At 40.9% G+C, this 27,002-nt stretch overlaps 1 protein-coding gene across 1 annotated transcript in view; it reads left to right on the top strand.

Moving 5' to 3' along the window:
* Nucleotides 1–27,002, top strand: part of parp9 (poly(ADP-ribose) polymerase family member 9) — a 73,428-nt gene that overhangs the window by 32,033 nt on the left and 14,393 nt on the right. Inside the window, exons 4-8 of the mRNA XM_072262104.1 lie at nt 3,526–4,484; nt 15,099–15,329; nt 15,416–15,637; nt 17,872–17,941; nt 21,921–22,481. Coding sequence (XP_072118205.1) covers nt 3,526–4,484; nt 15,099–15,329; nt 15,416–15,637; nt 17,872–17,941; nt 21,921–22,481 — 2,043 coding nt within the window. The remainder of the gene's footprint in view (nt 1–3,525; nt 4,485–15,098; nt 15,330–15,415; nt 15,638–17,871; nt 17,942–21,920; nt 22,482–27,002) is intronic.

The following is a 27,002-nucleotide window of genomic DNA, read 5'->3' on the forward strand; positions in this document are numbered from 1 at the left end:
GAGCTGTAGCTGCATGATGTGGGAGCTGGTGGACCCCACTGTAGATCCTGGTGACCACATCTGCAGCAAGTGTTGGCTGCTCGAGGAACTCAGACTCAAAGTTGATGACCTGGAATCTGAGCTTCAAACATTGGCACATCAGGGAGGGGGAGTGTTATCTGGATTCTCTGTTTCAGAGGGAGTCACACCCATTAGATTAGCTGCCTCAGATTGGTCTGTGGTTAGAGACAAGAGGGTGTGACTGCGAGTGAGGCGGTTAGTGGGAGCCAAGAGACAGTGCTGGAGGAGCCTCAGCCCTTGAGCTTGTCCAACAGGTCTGAGATTTTTGCTCCCTGTGTGGATGAGATTTGAGGCTGTAGGAAGGATGAGCAACCTAACGGTGGCACTGTAGTTCAGGGAGCCATTCAAGAGGGGAGAGGAGGGAAATATAGTGGTTATTAGGGATAGTATAGTCAGGAGAATAGACAGAGTTCTCTGTGGTGAAGATAGAGTGTACTGGGGAACAAAAGTTTAACTGAAAATGGAAAGATTTAAAGAAGATTTTTCACATGTAGATCAAGATGACACCAGTTCATTTTGTCTTGATTGCCTTATGGAAACTATTGGAGCCCATGAAGTGCAGTTTGGAACTGATCGAATGATCTGGTGGTTTGCTGTGTCTGGAGAGCTGCCTTGTGGAGAAGATCAGAGACAGGATCCCAAAAGGGTCCGAGAACACGAGCTGTCTCATGGAAAAGACCAGACAGCGCGGGGTCACGAATGACTCCATTTATAAGCATGGAGGAAGATTGAAGCATTAAGGTGAATGCGGAGGGGGGGGGTCAGTGATCACCCCCAATGGATGCCACTGGGACAACAACAGTCAGCAGCTACGTCGGTGGTGTTTGGACCTGGCATGGCGGTTGCTCTTCAAGGAAGGACTGAGTTCATGCAGCCGCTCTGCTTAAATGGTGATTGGTTGATGTTTGCGATATTCTGAGATTTATGTGATTCTTGAACTGTATTTTATATTGGTCTCCTTCAGTTATTCAGTGTTTTTTTTCTTGTGGCTGATTGGCAGGTGGGTGATCTGTTAGTTTTGTGTGTGTGGGGGGAGGGAATTGGGTGTTTTGTCGCGGCTCTTTTCTGTGAGTGAGAGGGTCGGGGATTTGATGTTTTTGCCACTGGAGTTTTCTCTGCGGGGGAGAGGGTTGGGGATTCGATGCTATTGTGGCTGTTTTTTTCTGCGAGGGAAGGTGGGGGGGTTTTGGGGGTTGTTAGTTTTGTTTCCTTTTCTTTTTCATGTTGAAGGTGGGGGGTGTTGATGTCTTTTCTTTCAACAATTCCCTTGATCTTTCTGTATTTCATGGCTACCTGGAGAAGATTAATATCAGAGTCGCATCGTACATGCATACTTTGACAATAAAATGAACCTTTGATGGATATACAGTAGATATTCTGGCATGGAGTCTCATCTATTCTATAGACTGGGCTGCATGCATTACTACTTGTAGGATTTTCTAGTCAAGGGCATTAGTGTTTTCATACCAGGCCATGATGCAGCCAGTCAATATACGTGCCATCCACACATTTGTAGGAGTTTGTCAACATTTTAGATGTCATGCCAAATCTTCACTAACTTCTAAGGAAGTAAAGGTGATGCTGTGCTTTCTTCGTAATTGCACTTACGTGTCAGGCCTGGGACAGATCCTCTGAAATGACAACACTGAGGAATTTGCTGACCCTCTCCACCTCTGATCCCTTGATGAGGACTGGCTCATGGATCTCTAGTTTCCTTCTCTTGAAGTCAATAATCATATCCTTGGTCTTGCTGACAGTGAGTGAGAGGTTGTTGTTCAACCAGATTTTCAGCCTTCCTCCTATATGCTGATTCGTCACCACCCATGTATCGGCCAATAGCAGTGGTGTCGTCAGTAATCTTCAATATGGCATTGAGCTGTGCTTAGTCTCACATTCATAAATATAAAACGAGTACAGCAGGGGGCTAAGCACACAGGCTCTGGGCTGAGGGAAGTTGTGGAGGAAATGTTGTTGCCAATCCAAGCTGACTGGGGTCTGTAAGTGAGGAAGTTGAGGATTCAATTGTACAACAAGGTATTAAGGCCAAGGTCCTGTAGTTCATTGATTAGTTCTGAGGCAATTATAGTATTGAATGTTGAGCTGTAGTCAATGAAGAACATCTTGATGTATACATCTTTGCTATCCGGATGTTCCAGGTTTGAATGAAGAGCCAATGAAATGGCATCTGCTGTGGATCTGTTGTGATTTTGGGTTTCGTGGTTCATCCACGGCCTCTAGTTGGGGAAGACTGAATGAGCCGATCCAAGTCACTTCTCAGACAGGAGTTGATATATTTCAACACCAGCCTCTCAAAACACTTCATCACTGTGGATATAAGTGCTGGATGTTAGTCATTGAGGCATTGGTATATTGAAGCCTGCTAGAAGCAGAAGGGTACCCCAGACTGCCAGAGCAAGCGGTTGAAGGTATTGGTGAACACCCTAGCTAGTTGATCAGCACAGGTGTCTAGTACTTGGCCACATATCCCACCTGGGCCACGTTCGGTTCTGGTGGTCAAAGCGAACATAAAAGGCTTTGAGCAACGTCTCATCTGGGAGCAACGCCTTTTTATCACCCATGATGCCGAGTTTCACTTTGTAAGGAGCAATAGCATTGAATCCCTGCCAGAGCTGTTGATCTTCCTTCAGTGATTCAGGTTTGATCCGCAATTGTCACTTCACATGTGACATGGCTTTCTGGATGATCTTGTATTTTACTTGTTTTCCAGAGATCCTTTGTGTAAAACAGGCCTCTGAAACAAAAAAAATGGGTAGAGCAACAGACATCACATCATTGCTGTGGAACAGCAACATAGAAGTTAGCATAACTCTACTATAGCACTTGTGATCCAAGTTCAGTTCCGACGTCGTCTAAAAGCAATCTGTCTATTCTCCCCTGACTGTGTGAGTTCCCCTAAGTGCTCTGGTTTCCCCCCACTTTCCAGAGATTTGTGGCTTAGTAGGTTAATTGGCCAAATTGGTGGAATTGCTTGGCACAGGACTTTTGGCCAGAAGGGCCTGTGACTGTACTGAATCTAAATAAAATAAAAGTATAAAAATAAGATTATTTTTGGGTGGCAGGGTGAAGATATGTCTTTACCAAAGGAGGTGTAGGGCCCTCCCTCCCTCTGCTGGCCTACAGGTCATCCTTGGGCAAGGTGTGGCACCTGCTTCACCCACCCCCTCCCCGTTCAGGCTCATGTGGAGCCATGGGAGCAACTAGTGGATGGTTGTATGAGTAGCTGGTGTTTATCGCAAGTCCTGGTTATGTGACCACTGATGCCAGGCAGACAATCTCTGAAGAGTATTGATAATGTTTAGGGTCACCTGTCTTATAAAGACACTGCCCAGAAGAAGGCAATGGCAAGCTACTTCTGTAGAGAAATATACCACATGGTACATAATGAAAGAATGAATGAAAATCATTTATTTCCACCAAGATTGTTTTTAACTACTGTTTTCTAAGTAGGTGAACACCAGATTAAAGACACAAGCCAAGAAGAAATGTGTATAGAGATCCCACTTGAAAATGATTTTGTCACTTTTGTGGAGGACAACATAAATCTGTTGTATGAAGTCATTAAAATGAAGTTTGACTCCTCTGTTACGATTTGTATAAAGGATAATATACAAACTGCTGCTCCAAAAAACTCAATGACTTTCAATTCAGTTCCTGTTATCAAGTCATTGTCCAGAATGACTGCTTTGCCTACTGGAGTCAGATACGTGAAGATCCTACCAGAAGGGTTTCACATTTTTGTCTGCTTGGATCATTTGGCAAAACATAAAGTAGATGCAATAGTGAACAGTGCCAATGAATATCTGAAACATGATCATGGTGTTGCCCGTGCTTTGGCATTGCAAGCTGGCCATGAATTTGATATGGAGAGTAACAGCCTGGTGCACATGCATGGTGCGGTACCAGTTGGTACAGCAGTTGTCACAGGTGGTGGACATCTTCCATGTAAGAAGGTCATTCATGCGGTGGGGCCTGTTTGGAATCATTATTCAGATTCAGAATGTGATCGTCTCCTGTTGTACTCCATCAAAAATAGCCTTCTGCTGGCAAATCAGCTTGGAATGACTTCCATCGCCATTCCAGCAGTGAGTTCTGAAAATGGTTTCCCACTACAAAGATGTGCAGAGTTGATAGTAAATGCAGTTATTATTTTTTATTCAATATGGCAGGAGACAGATCCTTTGAAACAGATCCATTTTGTTAACTCCAGTGAGATAGAGACTGCAGCAATAGAAAATGCATGTGACAATATTTTTGGACACACAGACCAAAAGCATTTGCCAAGCCATGATTTTGTTCCAAACAGTAGCCCAAACAACGATTTTGTTCCAAACAGTATACGTGACATATTTAAATTCCATAATCTACACTTAGAAATCAAGAAAGAAAATATTGAAGAACAGAATGTATGTATAGTTTAATTACATTTATATAAAAACTTTAAAGTCATAAATATATCTTTATGTAATCCATTGATTTATTCCAATAGAATAAAGCAAATCCTGCTGAAGGGTCTCGGCCCGAAACGTCGACTGTACTCTTTTCCATAGGTACTGCCTGGCCTGCTGAGCTCCTCTAGCATTTTGTGTGTGTTGCTTGGATTTCCAGCATTTGCAGATTTTCTCTTGGTTCAAAACGTATTTGTTATTGAATAGAATTTAAGGACTGGACTGTACTTGTATAAATGATCGTGGTTCAGGATATTTCTCCGTATAATCACAGAGGGATTATATTGAGGCCCTCCAGTCGTCGGGGTCAACCATGGAAATTGTGCCTGAGCCGCCTACATGATCTGCAAGCTAGGGCAAGCTGTTGCCCATGCAGCAGGCCCCCCCTCTCCACATAGCTGATGAATCCAAAGAGACTGAAATAATTTGGCACCAGCGGTGTCAGAGGAATTGTCAGATAGCATTGAACTTAACATACAGTAGGACTGCCTTAGTGACTACATCTCCAGAGTTTTCCTCAGGGTTTACTCCCAAAGCCTTCATCATGAGTAGGTATAGCTGCAAACCAGTGGAGGTTTGAGATGAGCGTTTTCCTTCTCCAAGATGAGCTGCCAACTACAACTGATGAGCCCAATGTGCCTGAAGTCACCTTTGCCCCTTCTGTCAGCAGAAACAGTTCTGCAAGGCTATAGCGTGAAGGCCAGGAACTGAACTTGGTTGTTGGAGGCTATTTGACACGTATGCCATTGGGAGCATTTAATGGGTAGTGGGAGCTTATCCCCACTACCTCCCCTGGGTATGACAAACTTAAGAAACCTTAGATAATGTTAAGTTATAGAGCTAAACACACATTGCAAAGGATTCAATACATACAGCATATCCTGTTTTTGTGAATTAGTTCCAGGTGAAAAGTTTGGCATTTGGTAAATCTTGCACACTGAATTAGATTGATAGAAAAGGATTCATTGAGTGCTTTCTGTCACATTCTCACTTAATATACTGAAGTGAATTAATTGATTCATCCCACCAAGACCTGCATTGATACAGTACTTGTACTGATACTGATACTACTTACAAGCTTACACTTGTAACCAATTTGATTAGTTGCCAGTTTCTGGAAATGGAGGACTGGAGGAACGAAATTATAAGACTTCAGCCTCCTGGCTATCTAAGGAGATATGTGAGTAGGTCCCAGGTCGATGGGAGAAGGCAGTATAAATGCTTTCGGCATGGACTAGATATGCTAAAGGCCCTGTTTCTTTGACGTACTCTATGATGGAATGGTTGAGAAGACTTGTGAGCCAAATGGCCCAATTCTGCTCCTAAGTCTTATGATCTTATGGTTCATATGGTGATCACATGCATTTTTGGCCTGAAGGGATCCTGGCCCTCTGAAGGAGATATGATTTGTGGAAATTTGCAACAAGGCAAAATTTTCTTGCTAAGGGGGGTACTTGCCTACTATACAGTTTTCTTGTCAGTAAGACGTAATTCAACAACAAGGTTTCCTCTGTTCTATGAAAAACATAATTTAGATTATTAATTGTTTTTTTTACATTTTATTTTTATTTGGATAAGGAATTCACAAATATCATGTACTTTTTTCACACATATAACCTTTTCCATTTTTTTATATGTATAAAACTATAATTACTTATACATTCTTAAGTACACATTGAGATGATATAAAAGGAAATTAGACACTTAAATAGATAATTATGTACTGTGGTAATTCTAATCTATTAGGCTAAGTAATGGTATTAGCTGTTAAGAAAAATGGTAATAATAGTTTCCATATAACTCTTCTGGACCATTTCCACTGGTCCAAAATGTTGTATATAAGCCTATGTAACAACCATTGTAGGTGTTTATATCCTAATTTGTTCATGCTTGTTCCTGCCCGCAGACATAATTATCCAATCCCTATGTACTTATTTACTTAATTTTTCATTTTTTATCCCTTTCCCAAATCTTTCCCTTTACTTGTGTTAATTCTCTATTTTCCAAAAGAAAACAAAAAAAAAGACATTTAGACTAGGGGTGCTTACGTTAGCAATATTACTGTGTTGATGAGAAGAGCAGTATAAATCATTAGGTGAGTCATCTAAAGTCTGCTCGCATTGGGGTTATATATACAATCCATTTATTCCAGATTTGATAAAATTTTTCTTTTTGAATTCTCAGGGAGTAAGTCAACTTTTCCATTTTAAATATTTCCAAGATAATTTCGTGCCAATCTTCTAATGTAGGTGATATTGGATTTAGCCACTTTCTAGTGATTGATTTCTTACTTGCCGCTAAGAGGGCCTGCAGCAACTTTATATCTTCCTTCTGTTCAAGAAACAATACATGCCCCAAATAGAGCGTCTCAAAGTTCAGAGGTATCTGGGACCTAAGTACCTTAACTAATGTTCTATGAATACCTTCCCAATATAGACTTAATTTAGGGCAATCCCAGAAAATATGAAAATAATTTGCCTCCTTGGAGCCGCACCTTCTCCAACACGTCACGTTTGTATCTTTATATTTTTCCTGATATGCGGTCTTGAAGTATCTTATAATGTTGTTCCAACAATGTTCTCTCCAAGTCAAAGAATTAGTCGAGGACCATTGAAAGCTGCAGATTTTCCCCCAAGCCTCCTCTGAAAGTACCAACCCCGCTTCTTTCTCCCACTTCTCTTTAATATACAGTGTATTTACATTTTTAGCATGGGAGAGTGCATTATATACTTGAGAAACTGATTTACTAGGTATTGAACTGCAAGCCGAATTCAGAATCTTGAAAAATTCTAATTCTACTGTTGATAGGTCTGTATATCTACAACTCTGGTTAACATAGTTTCGTACTTGAAGGTACCTAAAAAAGTCATTATGTTCTAGGCCATGTTTGTCCTGCAGGATTTGGAAACTTTGTAATACTCTTTTATCTATAAATGAGAGGTAGGTTGTAAGACCTTTCTTTATCCATAGCTCAAATCTTTTATCTCCTCTGTTGGGAAGGAATTCGGTATCATATGCACACCATCTAAAGAGTTTTAACATGTTATTAATTCCACACGAATTAACCACCTTCTGCCATACTTTTAATGTAAGATTTATCCAACTGTTTTTAAATTTTTCCAACTGCGCCATCAATCCTTTGTCAGCTATTGAGGCCTGTAGAGGAAAACTGTCAACTAATCCAAATTCTATTTCCTTCCATCTAGCCTTATATTCCCTATTACACCAATATAACAGAGGGGTTATCTGTGAGGCATAAAAATAATTTCTCAGGCAAGGAAGAACCATACCTCCTCCTTCCTTCCCTAACTGTAAGGTGTTATATCAAATTCTAGGTTTCTTTCCTTGCCAAATGAAGCGGGAAATCCATTTGTCCCATTCCCTGAATTGATTATCATCCACCTCCACCGGTAAAGTACGGAAAAGATACAATAACTGAGGAAGAATATTCATTTTTATAGTATTTATCCTTGAATTTAAACTTAAAAAGGGGATAAGATTCCATCTATGCATATCTGCTTTTATCTCTGAGATTAATGGCCCATAATTTACCTGTGACAGTGTTGAAAGATCCTTCGGCAGGGTTATTCCTAAATATTTTAATGATTTAGCTTCCCACTTAAGATCGTATGTATCCTGCAATTTTTTGGATGGTGTATAATTTAGGGACATAACCTGCGTTTTCTTTACATTTATTTTATAACCTGATATTTTCCCAAAGTCATCCAACAGTGTAAACAATCCTATAAATGATTTTTCTGATTCACTCACATAGACCAAAACATCATCTGCGAATAACGCCACTTTCTGTTTAATCCCTGCCACCTTGATACCTTTTACGATTTCGCTCTGTCTTATTAGTTGGGCAAGCGGTTCAATATATAGCGCAAAAAGGAGAGGAGAAATTGGGCATCCCTGTCTAGTGCCTCTCTCTAAGATGAAGGAGTCAGAGAGGTCCCCATTTATCTTAATTCGGGCTGTAGGGCTGTCATATAGAGTCTGAATTACTTTAATAAACTTTTCTTGAAAGCTGAATCTTCCTAACACTCTGTATAGGAATGCCCAACTAACCGAATCAAAAGCTTTCTCAGCGTCCAATCCTACTACCATTGTCTCTGTCTCGTTCTTATTAACCTGTTCTAATATGTGCAGAGTTCTCCTTATGTTGTCCTGTGTTTGTCTTTGTTGAATAAATCCAGTCTGGTCTGAATGGATTAGGCCAGGTATAAACTTTTCCAATCTGCGCGCTAATATAGATGTAAATAGGTTGTAATCTAAATTAAGAACACTAATTGGCCGATAATTGCCACATTCTAGTTTATCTTTACCCTCTTTAGGAATAACTGAAATAATCGCTTCTCTCCAGGAAGGTGGAGTTTCTCCTCTCTGCAAGATCCAATTAAAGGTGTTAAGTAGTAATGGGGCTAACTGTGTCTTCAGGGACTTGTACCACTCTGAGGTAAACCCATCAGAACCCGGGGACTTTCCAGCCTTTAACCTAGAGATGGCCACGTTCAGTTCTTTGACAGTTACTGGTTCTAATAAACTTTCATTTTGTAAATCTGTAAGTTTAGGTAGATCTAAAAAATTCAATACACTGTCTATATAGGGCTCATTGGGGGCCCGGGGTTGGGAGTACAGCTCTCGATAATATGTTTCAAAACTCTCTTGAATTTTCCTTGTACTCTCCACAAGCTTTGTCTTTGGATTCTTTATTTTATGAATTGTATTGTCTGCTTGTTGTTTTCGTAATTTATATGCTAATAATCTAGCTGATTTACCTCCTACTTCATAATTCTTTTGTCTCAGGTAAAGAAAATTTCTTTGAGTTTCCAACGTATAAATATCGTCAATTTCACTTTGCAATTTCCTAATTTCGTGTTTTCGATTTGAATTTCTTTTGTTGCTATCTACAACTTGAAGTTGTTTTAATTTTCCTTGAAGGTCTGCTAATTTTTGTGCATTGATTTTTTTCATGTGAGTGGTAATGGAAATAATTTTCCCTCTCAGTACAGCTTTCAATGTATCCCATAAGATCACTGGTGATGTTTCTCCCATGTCATTAAGGTCTAGGTATTCTTTGATTTCTCCCCTCAATCTCTCCATTACTTTTGGGTTATTGAGTATATGTGAGTTTAGCCGCCATAGTGTTTTCCTCATTTTCCTTTCCAGGATTAGAGACATAGAGACTGGGCTATGATCCGACAGATCAATTGTTTCAATATTACGGTTTTTTATCCTGAGTCTATCTGTATTAAAGATAAAGAAATAGTCTATCCTTGAATAGGCTGAATGAGGGAAAGAGTAATGTGTATAATCTTTACTAGTGGGGTGTAATTCCCTCCACACATCTATAATTCCCAACTCCTCCATCAATAAATTCATTTTCCGAGTCAGAGGTTTATTCTGAGTAACTATTCTTGAAGAATCTAATATAGGATTTAATCTAATATTAAAATCCCCTCCACAAATTACTACCCCTTGAGAACTGACCACTAGGTCAAAAATGTGTCTATAAAATGACCATTCACAACCAGGAGGAGCATAAACATTCAGCAATGTTATTTCTGTACCTTCTATTCTTCCTGTGATTTTTACAAACTGTCCTTCTTTGTCTTTAGTCTCTGAAATATGTTCATAATTAAGAGTACTTGATATTAAAGTAGCTACCCCTCTTTTGTGACTCAATTTATATGATGAATAAAATACATGCTTAAGGCCCATTCTTTTTAATTTTCCATGTTCAGATTGGCTCATATGTGTTTCCTGGAGGAAAGCTATTTGTGCCCTCTCTTTTTTCAATTTAGACATAATCTTATTTCTTTTAATTGGATTCAAAACCCCACTGACATTATAGGAAATTATTTTTACCAATTCAGTTTGCATTTTTCTCTAGTAGAGAAAAAAAACACTCTCCTTTTCTAACCAAACAGTAAGCAATCCCTTCTCAACAGTAAACCAGGACATATAACCACACCCTAGACATTTTTGAATGTGTAACATTTGAAAATTTTTCCCGACTTCCCACAGTGAAGCCTGAGCACCGACCCGCCTCAGTTCAGAGGGATAACCTCTATCTTCACCCTGTGTTAGAGGGCCCTCCGCAGTTTGAATAATCATAGAGAATTTTCTCCTATTTATGTCTCGACCAAATTGCTATCATTCAAGTTATTCCGCCTAGTTTATTTTCAGTTACCAGTTTTCATTTTACCTTTAAGTCCGATTTACTCTTTTCAGTCATTTCTCTTAATTAATCTGTATTCTTTGTACATTCGCGTCTGAATATTTGCAGCTTTTCCTTGTAGTTTGACACTCTGGTTCGACTTCTGCCGAATCCTCTCCAGTAGCGACTCCGGTTGGGTGATAACTTTAATAGGTAGTCCCTGGTCCGCCAGGTCCGACGTTGCCTCCTCCACCGTAGCGTAAGTTTTTATCCCTTCGTTGTAAAAGACTCTCAGCCGAGCTGGATACAGGGTCTGGAATGTGATGTTGTTTTCCTTCAGGACTCTTGTGTTTCCGTATATTCCTTCTGTCTGGCAAGAATGCCCGGTGCGTAGTCGTGGTCTAAACTGATTTTGCAGTTGTTCCACATGAAACCTTTATTTTGCCATGCCCTTTTAAGCACCTCTTCCTTCGTTCTGTAACTGAGAAATCTGACCAGAATCGATCTGGGCTGGGCGCCTGCCGGGGTCTGTGGTGCCAACGCGCGGTGAGCTCTTTCTATCTGTAGGTCTTTTGCGGCTGGTATATCAAGGTTCTCTCTAAGCAGCTTCTCCACGAAGGGAATCATCAATCCGGGTTTACCTTCGGTTCCTTCGGGAACTCTGTAAATCCTCACATTTTCCCTTCTTGAGCGGCCTTCTTGATCTATTAGTTTCCACTGGAGCTGCTCTTGCAGCTTCAGCATTTCAGCAATCTTTCCTCGGCGTTTTGTAGCTTCCCTTCAATTCCAACAATCCTCGCTTTGGCTTCATCTATCCGCGAGTTAGTTTTTACTATTTCTCCTTTAATATTTTCCAGTTGTTTGCTGTTATCTTGTCGGAACTCGCGAATCTCTCCGAGAATCAAAGACAGAGTCACCGATTCCCCCTCATTATCTCCGTCCTGGCTTGCCGTGGGGGAGCTAGGCCCATCGCCTTGCTGCGTCTCTTTATGTTTATCAGCCTTCGGAGCGGACTTTTTAATCTTGTTCTTAGACATCATCCGCGCCCCTTTTATTAATATAGTTATGCAATATTAAGTATTTGTCTAAATTCGATTTTGGGGCAGTTTACCTTCTTTTTTGTCGAGAGACCTTTTCCTTACGCTGCCATTCCCTTGATGACCCGGAAGTCCCCCCTAGGTTATTAATTGTAAACATTCTCACATAACATTAAATTTTTGTGGCCCAGGAAGATACTTCCCAGTTATATTAAGGCATATTTTTACTTTTGAAGTTGTAAGTTAGAACTTTGTGCAAGTATGTGACATGGAGTTAATAGGATCTGCAGTTATCTCAGGGGCTGGACAGCTTCCATGTACAAAGCCCATTCATACTATGGAATCCATTGGGAATAATTAACCTGTATATGTGAACAAGTTAGAAACAAACAAACTACTAAACCTGCAATGAGTCATGAAAATAATTTCCTATTACAAAGATGAGTACAGCTGGTAGAAACTTTAAGAATTCATTTTAGAAATTAAAACCTCATTTACATATGAACAAGGCTATTATACAAGTTGTATGATAGGTAGTTGATGTAGAAGGATTGAGTTCTGTGAGTTTATTATTGTTCACTTTCACCCGGCGGATCCTCTTGTAGCTGGTTATTATTCCTAATTATTCCTAATTTCAGAGTAGTGAGCTGTGCTGTGAGCTGGTGTTCTTCACCTGGTTTCTCTAAGCTAATGAATTTTGTTAACCAGGATTGGACTTACAATTCTAAGAAAAGTTATCTGGCACAGTGGTATGATGGCGCAGAATTGAGGACATGAAATACCTATTTTCCAGATGGCTTTGTGTTTATTGAGAGCATACTATGTCAAGCTGAGTGGTGGGATGGAGATATGTCTCTACTAAAGGAGGTATAAGGTGCTCCTTCTCTCTGCTTGCTTGCAGGTCACCCTTGGGCAAGGTGTAGCACCTGCTTAGCCCCGAGATCAGGATCACATGAAGCCATGGGAGCAGGTGGTGGATGGTCGTTTGAGTAGCTGGTGCATCTCACAAGTCCTCCTTATGTGATCCCTGATGCCAGCAGACAATCTCTGAAGAGTATTGATAATGCCTGGGGTCACCTCTCTTGTAAAGACACTGCTCAGAAGAGGGCAATGGTAAACCACTTCTGCGGAAAAAATTGCCAAGAACAATCATGGTAAAAGACAATGACCACCCATGTCATATGATATGGCACATAATGATGGTGATGATGATGTCAAGCAGGAAGTGTGTGCTGAACTGCCCTGCTTTCCAAGTTAGAGAATGTAGATGCACTGGTTGCAAGTAAATACCTGAAGTAAAATAGCGACCTGCATTTGTATGGCATAAGTAAACTCATTACTTTATTATATTCTTTGTCATAATATGTCCAAGACTTACAGAGCTAGTAGTAGCATTTTTTCTAACAAACTAGTGCTGCTGTTGGTGACTACATGGGTAGTTATCTTTGTATGGTGTGCCCCCCGATCAATCCAATAATAATGTTCCACAAAGTTGAAGAACTGTATTTGATCCTTTATTAGCAATGAACAAAACTATGCAATGTAATGTAATTAAGCGGTCAACAAAAGATATGACACCTTGCGGTTCCTGGAACCAAACTGTGACGAACAAAGCACGAATATATGACTTATTCCCTTTGCTTTTACAATGTCCCCCCTCACGTGACTAGTTACCATAATAAATGTTATCAATGTGCACCACAGAATACAATGCAGAAAGAAAACAGATGCATGGCTCCTACACTTGTAGTAATTGCCCATTCTTTTGTAGCTGCCATAGAGCCACCATTTTAAAAAGCTGCAAAATTACACTCAGCGAGCTTCTGTGGAAAAAACAATTCATGATTTTAAATTGGCAATCATAAAGGAATCATCATCTTTATGCACCAAGTCATATGACCATGGTCTACAGCCATAATTTTTCTGCAGAAGTGGTTTGCCATTGCCACCTTCTGGGCAGTGTCTTTCCAAGACGGGTGACCCAAGACATTATCAATACTCTTCGGAGATTGTCTGCCTGGCATCAGTGGTCGCATAATGAGGACTTGTGATCTGCACCGGCTGCTGATACAACCATCCACCACCTGCTTCCATGGCTTCACGTGACCCCGATCTGGGGGGCTAAGCAGATGCTACACCTTGCCCAAAGGTGACCTGCAGGCTAGCAGAGGGAAGGAACACTTTACACCTCCTTTGGTAGAGACGTATCTCCACCCCAGCATCCTGATAAAGGACTAATAACATATTTTCACTTCAGATGATGTGATTTGGAGGGGATTCTGCTGTTCCTATGCACCTGCTGTCCATGCCTTCTAGGAGATAGATGCTGTAGTTTTGGGATATGCACCCTGATAACAGCACATCAGCTGATACCTGATAATTAGCTGGCTTTGCCCTTCAAGGGTATGTACCAAGTTACTTACACAGGGAACAATGAGGGTTATGCTGTGTACATACATCTATTGATGCTTCTGTACACATCTTCAGTGATATTCCTGGAATCATCAGGTGTTTCGGGTCTTTCAACATCATACAACCTCCTCCAGGTGACCCAGCCGGGGCTGATCAGACCCCAGCTTGTGTCCAGATGGCTAGCTACTTATGACTCCATGGCTGCCCTCTTTTGAGCCACAGCCATCTTGAGGCCCTCTCTGCCGCATCGGTGGTACTGCGGATGGCTCTCCTCTTCCTCTCTCCCTCGATGCCCAAAATGCTGAAGGCTCTAACTAAAGAATGGGCTACGAATCCCCTACAACCAACCTCCACTGGGAGACACCTCGCTCTCCATCCAGCCTGCTGACAGTTGCTGACCAGTCCTGCGTACTTGGAGAGCTTCCTTTCAAAGGCCTCCTCCAAGCTATCTTCCCATGGGACTGTCAGCTCCAGCAGCACCACTTGCCTAGTAGACTCAGACACTAGGACAATGTCTGGTCGCAGGGTGGTGGCTGCGATATGGTTGGGGAACTTCAGCTGCCCTTCGAGGTCCACCAACGGCTGCCAATCCCTTGAAGAGGTCAGAATGCCTGCAGATGTCCTTTTGGCAGGTATTGGCTGCTCCCCAGCTCTGACAAAGGCAATGGTCTGCTTGGAGGGTCGGGACCGCTTCGCCCACTCAACTCCTGCGCTGACAGCTTCAGCGATGGTCAATAAGGATAAGGAAGAACGATTACTGCAAGATACTTGAATTAGTTCCATAATGCTTCTGTTTCTCAGACTCTTGTGGGAGATCTAACTGCAATTACATTTGGGTAATAAGTTCTAGTTGTTTTTATTTAAATATTTTAGAGTGTTTATAGGAAGATGATCTAGTTAGTATCAAGAATCTGAAGAGATTAAAGAGATGACTTCTTGAATCATTTTGCCTTAAAACAGACTGATGTGATTGTGAATGCCATTTCAAGGGATCTAAACCTGGATGTGATCAGAGTTTCTAAGGCTATTGGAGAAAAAGCTGGCCCTGAGCTTCAAAAGGAGCTTCGTAGAATTACAAAAATGGAATTATTGCCTTTAGGAGAAGTGTTAAAAACATCAGGATTTCTTTTGAATTGCAAGTATGTGTACCATGTTGTGTTTTCTCCAAATTCAAATCTCGAATCTGAAAAGGTAAAATGTTGTCATGGTATATTTTAACCATAAATTTATCATTTTATTTAATGTTTTTGTACTGAGATACTTTTTTTTCTTTAAAGTTTTTAAAGACGGTTATTTGTAGATGCTTGGAGCTTGCGGAAGAAGATGAAGTTTGTTCAATTGCAGTTCCTGTAACAACCGATACTAAATTATCGCTTCACCCAAGGAAGATGGCTAAACTTTTCACTGAAATATTGATGAACTTCATAGAATTGAACAAACAAAGCAAACTTACTACTGTTTATTTTGTGCTTCATCCAGAAGAAACTGAAATTTATGAGGTAATGTAGTATTAAGCAAATCTGATAATATGTTTCATATTATTAATTTCTATAATTGCTAACACTCACACTACAAAGCTCAAGCTTTTGTTTATTTCACTTCGAGGTTTGTAATTGAATTTATATATTTAGAAATATCACCAGCAGATTCAAGAACAGTTACTACCCCTCAATCATCAGGTTCTTGAACAAAAGAGGATACCTACACTCACTTCCCCATCCACTGAAATGCTCCCACAAACACTGATCTTACCTGAAGGACTCTTTATCTTGCTATTTCATGTTCTTGTTATTTATTGCCATTTAATTATATTTGCTTTTGATTAGTTTGTTGTCTTCTGGACTCTGGTTGATCTTTCATTGATCCTGTTAGAGTTACAACTCTATAGATTGATGAGTATGCCCACAGGAAAATTAATTTAGGGGTTGTATGTGGTGACATATACGTACTCTGATGATAAAATTTACTTCGTAATTTGATGCCAAATAATGTGTTGTGCATGCTTCCCACATGTGTGTTTAACAAGCGTGTTTCCAATTTGACAGACAATGTAGATTGTAATTAAATTACGTGCAAGCAACTTGCACGGTTCCAGAATGAATGGTGAAACGGAGCAAATTCTTATTGCCCTGAGGGACATTTAGAGTTCAAAGTACATCTATTATCAGAATGTATAGATTTTACAAGCTTGAGATTCATCTGCTAAAAGGCAGCCACAAAACAAAGAAACCCGAAAGAACCCACACGAAAAAAGAAGTTTCTTTCCCCCGCCATCCAATTTCTAAATGGACATTGAACACATGAACACTGCCTCACTACTTTTTAAATTTCTGTTTTTGCCTTACTTATTGTAAAATAATTATTTAATATACAAATATATAATTACTGTAATTCAGTTTTTTCTATATTTATTATATATTGCATTGTACTTTTGCCACAAAGTTCATAAACTTCACGACATGCTGTTTGCCAATATTAAACCTGATTGAATTGACGATTACTTACAGCCATCATATACATGAGGAGTAAAAATATTTGTTACGTCTTCATCTAAATGTGCAATGTGCAATTTATAATTTATAATAAATAAGATATTAAAAGGGACAATCAGTATAACATAGAAATACAATTGTATCAGCATGAATTAATCAGTCTGATGGCCTGGTGGAAGAAGCTGTCCCAGAGCCTGTTGGTCCTGGCTTTTATGATGTGGTACCGTTTCCTGGATGGTAGCAGCTGGAACAGTTTGTGGTTGGGGTGACTTGGGTCCCCAATGATCCTTTGGGACCTTTTTACCCACCTCTCTTTGTAAATGTCCTGAATAGTGGGAAGTTCACATCTACAGATGTGCTGGGCTGTCCGCACCACTCTCTGCAGAGTCTTGTAATTGAGGGAAGTATGGTTCCCATACCAGGCAGTGATGCAGCCAGTCAGAATGTTATCAACTGTGCCCCTGTAGAAAATCCATAGGATTTGGGGGCCCATACCAAACTTCAACAGTCTGAGGTGAAAGAGGTGCTGTTGTGCCTTGTTTACCACACAGCCGGTATGTACAGACCACGTGAGATCCTCGAAGATGTTTATGCCAAGGAACTTAAAGCTGTTCACCCTCTCAACCCCGGATAGATTGGTGTCAATAGGGGTTCGCCTCTCTCCATTCCTCCTGTAGTCCACAACCAGCTCCTTTGTTTTTGTGACATTGAGGAAGAGGTTATTTTCTTGACAGCACTGCATCAGGGTGATGACTTTTTCTCTGTAGGCTGCCTCATTATTATTCGAGATTAGGCCAATCGGTGTAGTATCTTCAGCGAATTTAATTAGCAGATTGGAGCTGTAGGTGGTGACACAGTTATGGGTATACAGAGAGTAAATGAGGGGGCTTAGGACACAGCCCTGTGGGGCACCTGTGTTGAGGGTCAGAGGGGCAGAGGTGAGGGAGACCACTCTTACCACCTGCTGGTAATCTGACAGGAAGTCCAGGATCCAGTTACACAAGGCAGGGTGAAGGCCAAGGTCCCTGAGCTTCCTGTCGAGCCTGGAAGGAACTATGGTGTTAAGAGCTGAACTGTAGTCCAAGAACAACATTCTCACATAAGCATCCCTCTTCTCCAGATGTGTAAGGACGGTATGTAGAGCTGTGGCTATTGTGTCATCTGTTGACCAGTTGTGTTGGTAGGTGAATTGTAGGGGGTCCAGTGTGATTCTGATTCTATGTTCTATGCCATGTGTTTAGGCATTTCTGCAGACATTTGCCAGACACAAGCAACAATCTCAAGAAAGTCCAAAACTTCCATCAATAATTGGTAAGTTAACAAAATAAGAAAAAATATTCATATAGGAATTGGATACAGTTTGCATTCTGAACAAAAGACAGACGTGGCGAAGCAAATTTTTATTTCCTTTGATAGCCAATAAGAAAAGGCAGCAGGTAGTATAGAAAATGGTAGACAAGATGAGGAAAATGGTCTATGGCATGTTCATCTTCATCGGAAAGGGCATTGAGTATAAATTGGGTGGCAGGGTGGAGATACATTTCTTCCAAAGGAGCTGTAAGGCATTCCTTCCTTCCACTCGCCTGCAGGTTACAATAGACAATAGACAATAGACAATAGACCATTCATAGTAGGCTATGCAGGAGTAGGCCATTCGGCCCTTCGAGCCAGCACCACCATTCACTGTGATCATGGCTGATCAACCACCATCAGTATCCAGTTCCTGCCTTATCCCCATAACCTTTGGTTCCGCTATCTTTAAGAGCTCTATCCATCTCTTTCTTAAAAACATCCAGAGACTTGGCCTCCACGGCCTTCTGGGGAGGAGCATTCCATATATCCACCACTCTCTGGGTGAAAAAATTTTTCCTCAACTCCGTTCTAAATGGCCTACCCCTTATTCTTAAACTGTGGCCTCTGGTTCTAGGCTCACCCATCAGCGGGAACATGCTTCCTGCCTCCAGCGTGTCCAATCCCTTAATAATCTTATATGTTTCAATAAGATCCCCTCTCAGCCTTCTAAATTCCAGTGTATACAAGCCCAGTCGCTCCAATCTTTCAACATATGACAGTCCCGCCATCCTGGGAATTAACCTTGTGAACCTACGCTCCACTCCCTCAATAGCTAGAATGTCCTTCCTCAAATTTGGAGACCAAAACTATACACAATATTCCAGGTGTGGTCTCACCAGGGCCCTGTACAACTGCAGAAGGACCTCTTTGCTCCTATACTCAATTCCCCTTGTTATGAAGGCCAGCATGCCATTAGCTTTCTTCACTGCCTGTTGTACCTGCATGCTTGCTTTCAGTGACTGATGCACAAGAACACCTAGATCTCATTGTACTTCCCCTTCTCCTAACTTCATTTAGATAATAATCTGCCTTCCTGTTCTTGCCACCAAAGTGGATAACCTCACATTTATCCACATTAAACTGCATCTGCCCACTCACTCAGCCTGTCCAAGTCACCCTGCATTCTCATAACATCCTCCTCACATTTCACACTGCCACCCAGCTTTGTGTCATCGGCAAATTTGCTAATGTTACTTTTAATTCCCTCATCTAAATCATTAATATATATTGTAAACAGCTGTAGTCCCAGCACTGAACCCTAGGGTACCCCACTGGTCACCGCCTGCCATTCCAAAAGGGACCCGTTAATCGCTACTCTTTGTTTTCTGTCAGCCAGCCAATTTTCAATCCATGTTAGTACTCTGCCCCCAATACCATGTGCCCTAATTTTGCCCACTAATCTCCTATGTGGGACTTTATCAAAGGCTTTCTGAAAGTCCAGGTACACTACATCCACTGGCTCTCCCTTGTCCATTTTCATAGTTACATCCTCAAAAAATTCCAGAAGATTAGTCAAGCACTATTTCCCCTTGGTAAATCCATGCTGACTCGGACCGATCCTGTTACTGCTATCCAGATGTGTCATAATTTCATCTTTTATAATTGACCCCAGCATCTTTCCCACCACTGACGTCAGGCTAACTGGTCTTTAACTCCCTGTTTTCTCTCTTCCTCCCTTCTTGAAGAGAGGGACAACATTAGCCACCCTCCAATCCACAGGAACTGATACTGAATCTATAGAACATTGGAAAATGATTACCAATGCGTCCACGATTTCTAAAGCCACCTCCTTAAGTACCCTGAGATGCAGACCATCAGGTCCCAGGGATGTATCAGCCTTCAGACCCAACAGTCTGTCCAACACCATTTCCTGCCTAATATAAATTTCCTTCATTTCATCCATTATCCTAGGTCCTTTGGCCACTATTATATCTGGGAGATTGTTTGTGTCTTCCCTAGTGAAGACAGATCCAAAGTACCTGTTCAACTCGTCTGCCATTTCCTTGTTCCCCATAATAAATTTACCCGTTTCTGTCTTCAAGGGCCCAATTTTGGTCTTAACTATTTTTTTCCTTTTCACATACTTAAAGAAGCTTTTACTATCCTCCTTTATATTCTCGGCTAGTTTACCTTCGTACCTCATTTTTTTCTCCGCGTATTGCCTTTTTAGTTACCTTCTGTTGCTCTTTAAAAGTTTCCCAATCCTCCGGCTTCCCACTCATCTTTGCTATGTTATACTTCTTCTCTTTTATTTTTATACTGTCCATTACTTCCCTTGTCAACCACAGCCTCCCCTTAGGATCTTTCTTCCTCTTTGGAATGAACTGATCCTGCACCTTCCGCATTATTCCCAGAAACACTTGCCATTGCTGTTCCACTGTCATCCCTGCTAGGGTATTGTTCCATTGAACTTTGGCCAGCTCCTTCCTCATAGCACCATAGTTCCCTTTGTTCAACGGTAATACTGACACTTCCGAGTTTCCCTTCTCCCTCTCAAATTGTAGATTAAAGCTTATCATATTATGGTCACTACCTCCTAATGGCTCCTTTACCTCGAGGTCCCTGATCAAATCCGGTTCATTACACAACACCAGATCTAGAATTGCATTCTCTCTGGTAGGCTCCAGTACAAGCTGTTCTAAGAATCCATCTCGGAGGGTCTCCACAAACTCCCTTTCTTGGGGTCCAGTACCAACCTGATTCCTCCAGTCTACCTGCGTGTTGAAATCCCCCATAACAACTGTAGCATTACCTTTGCGACATGCCAATTTTAACTCTTGATTCAACTTACACCCTACATCCAGACTACTGTTTGGGCGCCTGTAGATAACTCCCATTAGGGTCTTTCTACCCTTAGAATTTCTCAGTTCTATCCATACTGACTCTATGTCTCCTGATTCAATGTCCCCCCTCGCAAGGGACTGAATATCATTCCTCACCAACAGAGCCACCCCACCCCCTCTGCCCATCAGTCTGTCCTTTCGATAGGACGTATACCTTGAATATTCATTTCCCAGGCCCTGTCCACTTGAAGCCATGTCTCTGTTATTCCCACAACATCATACTTACCAATTTCCACTGTGCCTCAAGCCCATCCACTTTATTTCTTATACTCTGTGCATTCATATACAATACTTTTAATTCATCACTCCCCTCACCTCCCATATCAATTCCTATTTCACTTGGCCAGACTGTACGATCCCTTCTTGAGCCTTTGGGCAAGGAGTAGAACTTTGGCGTAGCACCCTCCCATCCCACCAATTACCATCATGTGACGTCGTGGGAGCAGATGGTGGATGGTGCATATCAGAAATCAGTCATGCGACCTCTGGCAGACAATCTCTGAAGAGTATTGATAATGGCTGGGGTCACCCATGTTGTAAAGACACTCCCCAGAAGAAAGCAATGGCAAACCACTTCTGTAGAAAAAATTGCCAAGAACATTCATGGTCATGGAAAGATGATGGCCAGTGAAAGTGTCATGAAATTATGAAGCTAGGTATTTGGGATAAGAAGAGCAGATAAGACTGGTGATCTCCAGTCTTGACTATTTTGTTCTGAATAAGTATACATGATTTGAATGCTACTCAGTAATAAAATTCTGTCCTGTATGTAGGAAAAGTAGAAGAGTTAGCAATTTTAGTTGAATTAAATATGTAGTGAAAAAATAGAAATAAAAAAAAGTAGGGAGGTCTAGTGTTCATGAGTTCAGTGTCCATTTAGAAATCAGATGGCAGAGGGAGAGAAGCTGTTTCTGAATCATTGAGTGTGGGCCTTCCTGATGGTAGCAATGAGAAGATGGCATGTCCTGGGTGATGGGGTCCTTACTGATGGGGCCCCATCACCCAGGTTAAACTAAGAAGTCTTAGAATAAAAATGTTTTTCCATTTTAACCTGATTATAAGCTTTACCATTTCGTGATTTTTTTTTTATATAGATTCAATGCCTTTTCTTGAACAGGAAGGAAGGACTGAACGAAGCATTAAACTTTGTGGTAAAGATTATCCTTTTCTAGAATGTGCACAGACTTGGATCAATTGTACCATTCTATCTGACCAAGGCTATCTCATCATAGAAAATAGAAACCTCATTTATTTCTCGGAATATGAACATAAAGTCTTATCTGCCCTTGGGATCAGAGAAGAGATAACGATGGAAGAGACAATAAATGAAATGAATGTATTCATTGAACTAAGTGGACCTCACTTTGAGATTCTGTATGTGGCACTGCATATAGAACTCTTACTTTGCAAACTGCAGGAGAATATGGTACAATTGAAAGAAACTCGGCTGCTGCAGTCTGTAGTACAGTGGATTTATTCAGTAGAAGATGAGATAAATCAGTATAATGTCACTGAAAACTTCCTTCTAGAAAAGGCCTTTGTAGATAATGAAACTTTATTAATGATTAAGGTGAACAATACTGAACAGACAATATATTTGCAAAGACTTATAGGATTGAATGATCAAAGAGATCAATTTAAAGTTGAAAGACTCGGTGAGTAAACTAGATCCTTTACTCATCAAAGTGCGAACATCTATTTAACAACTTGTTTAACATACTTGATAAAAAGATCACTTCATTTTATTAGTTTCACGCACAAGCCTTCATGCAAATTAATATGATCATTGAGTGATACTGTCATGAGCCCTGTGGGCCTGTGAGCACTGGACTCACAAGTTTTGAGAGCACCTGTATTTGCTAATTGTTCTCTTAATGAGGGCCGTTAAACCCTTAGCTTTCTGTTTAATGTTGTCAAGTTTATTCTGACTGGCATGGGTTTTCCACACACTGTAACTATTTAAAGCTGATTAGCGCTTTTCATGGGGTCCTTGTGTTTTGAGAATGATTTGTCTTGCGGTGTTGCTTGGCCGAGTCACTGATGTTCTGTTGGAATTCCTATGTATAAACTTTTGTTTCTGTCTCTACATGGGATTGAGAGGAGAAAGATCCAGTTGTCGTGGTCTGTGTTAGTACCAATGATGTAGGAAGAATACAGAAAGAGGTTCTGCTGAAGGAATTTGAGCAACTATGGCCTAAATTAAAACACAGAGCCAAAAAGCTAATAATTTCTGGATTGTTACCTGAGCCACATGCAAATTGCCACCAGATTAATAAGATCAGAGACCTAAATTCATGGCTCAAGGATTGGTGTAGGAGAAGTGGGTTTGAATTCATAGGACATGGGCAATGGAGGAGCTGTCCAAAGTTCATTGGAAGAGTTCACTTGCAGAGATGATGGTTACTCCAGCACCAGTTGCTGGAGTATTGCAGAAGAAGGGAGCTGTTCTGATAGAATGGGTTCCACCTGGACCATACTGAGCCCGTATCTTAACAAATCACATAAACAGGGCTGTGGATAGACTGTTAAGTTAAATAGTAGGAGTGGGTGCGATCAACAACTTAGAAAAATATTGATAAAGTAAAAGGGAAGGAGAGTGCAGGAGAGATTATTGAAGTCTCCAGAATAAAGAATAAGATAAAAAGTTTGGAAGGGGATAAGAATTTAACATTGGGCAACATGCAGACAAAATTGATGCAGGACTGAAGGTGTTCCACGTGATTGCACACAGTAAACAAGATAAGGTAGATAATGTTGTAGCCAGTTAGAAATTGGCAGGCATGATGTTGCTGTTGACGGAAGATCACGGCTGGGAGCTTAACATCCAAGTGAAAACTTCGTATCAAAATGACAGGCAGGTGGGCAGAGGGATGGGTGGCTTTCTGGTAATGAAATGAATTAAATCCTTTAAAATAAGTGACATTGGATCAGAAGATGTAGAATCCATGTGGATAGAGTTGAGAAATTGCAAGGGTAAAAAGACCCTGATGGGAGTTATATAAAGGCGGGCAAACGGTAGCCAGGATTTCAGTTCCAAATTACAGCGGGAGATGGAAATACATGTAAAAAGGGCTACATGCGATAATCGGGGGGGGGGGGGGTGGGATTTAAGTTTGCAAGTAGATTGGAAAAATCAGTTTGGTGCTGGATCCCAAGAGAAGGAATTGGTGGGATGCCTATGAGATAAGCTTTTTAAAGAAGCTTCTGGTCAAATCCACTAGAGAAAAGGCAATTCTGGATTGGCTGGTGTGCAATAAGCCAGATTTGTTTAGCTAGTATAAAATTAAGGAACTCTCAGGAAACAGTGATTATAATATGATAGAATTCACTCTGCAGTTTGAGACGAAGTTAAAATCGAATGTGTCGGTATTACAGTTGAGCAAAGGTAACTACAGAGACATGAGGGAGGAGCTGTCCAAAGTTGATTGGAAGAGTTCACTCACAGAGATGATGGTTAAGCACCAACTACTGGAGTTTCTGGGAGTAATTTGGAAGATGAAAGATTGCTTCATCTCAAAGATGAAGAAGTATTTCAAAGGGAGAATGAGGCAACCATGGCTGACAAGGGAAATTAAAGTCAAAGGAAGTCAGAAAACAAAAGAGAGAGAGCATATAATACAGGAAAAATTAGTGGAAAGCAAGAGGATCGGAAAGCTTTTAAAAAACAATGGGCAACTATAAAAACAATGAGAGAAAAGATGAAATATGAAGGTAAGATAGCTGATAATATAAAAGAGGATACCAAAAGATTTTTTGAGTAAAAGAGAAGCAAGAGTGAACATTGGACTGCTGGAAAATTATGCTGGAGAGGTAATGGAGAACAAAACAATGGTGGATGAACTGAATAAGTATTTTATAGCAGTCCTCACTGTGGAAGACACCAGCAGCTTGCCAGAAATTCAGGAGTGTTGGCAGGGGGCCGGGGGTGCAGAAGTGAGTGTGGGTGCTGTTACTAAGGAGAAGGCGTTTGGGAAGCTGAAAAATCTTAAGGTATGTAGATAAGTCACCTGCACCAGATGGCCTAAACTTGAGGGTTTTGAAAGAGATGGCTGAAGAGACTGTGGAAGCAATAGTAGTGATCTTTCAAGAATTATTAGATTCTGGAATGGTTCCCGAGGAATGGACATTTTCAAATGTCACTCCACTCTTTAAGAAGGGAGGGAAGCAGAAGAAAGGAATTTATAGAACAGTTCTCCTGACTTCAGCAGTTGGCAAGATGTTAGAGTCCATTGTTAAGGATGAGGTTTCAGGGTACGTGAAATCTTGCCTGACAAATTAGCCTGTTAGAATTCTTAGAGGAAATAACAGGCAGGATAGACAAAAATGCATGTTGATTACTTGGATTTTCTGAAGTCCTTTGACAAGGTGCCACACATGAGGCTGCTGAACAATACAAGGGCCCGTGGAATTACTGGAAAGATACTAGCATGAGTCGAAGATTGGCTGATTGACAGAAGGCAAAACAAAGGGGCTTTTTCTGGTTGGCTGCCAGTGACTAGTAGCCTTTAGATGCAACCATAAATGGAGCTTCCTAAGTTTAAATATAGATTTAAAAGCAGATTATGTGGTTAAAAATTACCTCTTGAATATGCCTAATTTTGGATGTTTTATAGCTGGGACTGCACCTATTTACAATATATACTAATGATTTAGATGAAGGGATTAAAAGTTGAGACTTCCGGTAGAGCTCATGGAGTGAAGTCGTGTTCTTGACTCGCTCCATTACCTCTGTTTTTTTTTCCTATGATCAGCTACTTTTAAGCTAACCATTAAGGCACCGATTTTTACAATACTTGCAGCGGTTTGTTATTAGATATTTGGGATTAAAAGTAACATTAGCAAATTTGCAGCTGGGTGGCAGTATGAAATGTGAGGAGGATGTTATGAGAATGCAGGGTGACTTGGACAAGTTGGGTGAGTGGGCAGATGCATGGCAGATGCAGATTAATGTGGATAAATGTGAGGTTATCCACTTTGGTGGCAAGAACAGGAAGGCAGATTATTATCTAAATGAAGTTAGGAGAAGGGGAAGTACAACGAGATCTAGGTGTTCTTGTACATCAGTCACTGAAAGCAAGCATGCAGGTACAACAGGCAGTGAAGAAAGCTAATGGCATGCTGGCCTTCATAACAAGGGGAATTGAGTATAGGAGCAAAGAGGTCCTTCTGCAGTTGTACAGGGCCCTGGTGAGACCACACCTGGAATATTGTATATAGTTTTGGTCTCCAAATTTGAGGAAGGACATTCTAGCTATTGAGGGAGTGCAGCGTAGGTTCACAAGGTTAATTCCCAGGATGGCGGGACTGTCATATGTTGAAAGATTGGAGCCAGTGGGGTTGTATACACTGGAATTTTAGAAGGATGAGAGGGGATCTATTTGAAACATATAAGATTATTAAGGGATTGGACACGCTGGAGGCAGGAAACATGTTCCCGATGTTGGGGGAGTCCAGAACCAGAGGCCACAGTTTAAGAATAAGGGGTAGACAATTTAGAACAGAGTTGAGGAAAAACCTTTTCACACAGAGGGTTGTGGTTCTGTGGAATACTCTGCCTCAGAAGGCAGTGGAGGCCAATTCTCTGGATTCTTTCAAAAAAGAGTTAGATAGAGCTCATAAAGATAGCAGAGTGAAGGGATATTGGGAGAAGGCAGGAAAAGGGTACTGATTGTGGATGATCAGCTATGATCACAGTGAATGGCGGTGCTGGCTCGAAGGGCTGAATAGCCTACTCCTGCACCTATTGTCGATTGTCTATTATCTATACTATTATATCATACACGGTATATTCTATCATATCAAGAACAATGTGTCATATAAAATGGCACAATTGTTCTTAACATGATAGTATAGCATAACAGATCGAAAACTAAAGAGTTGAACTTCCACTGGTTGTAAACTGAAGTATATGACAGTGGCTAATTTTCTTCTCGTCATGTGCCAATAGTGCTGAGTGAAGCTTATTATTTGACTTGAGAATAACTGGTGCATTTCTGCACATCGATCATCCTTGTTGAAAAGAATTTCCAAACTCATGAAGTGTTGAGGAAGCAGAGAATCTGCAGAAGAATTTAGACATTTTAAGGGAATGGCCCAAGAAGTGGTAGATGGAATACACCGTTGGGAAGTGTATGGTCATACACTTTGGTAGGAATAAAAGCATACACCATTTTCTA

Source organism: Mobula birostris, chromosome 6 (genome assembly GCF_030028105.1).
Source record: "Mobula birostris isolate sMobBir1 chromosome 6, sMobBir1.hap1, whole genome shotgun sequence".
In the NCBI taxonomy this organism is placed as follows: Eukaryota; Metazoa; Chordata; class Chondrichthyes; order Myliobatiformes; family Myliobatidae; genus Mobula; species Mobula birostris.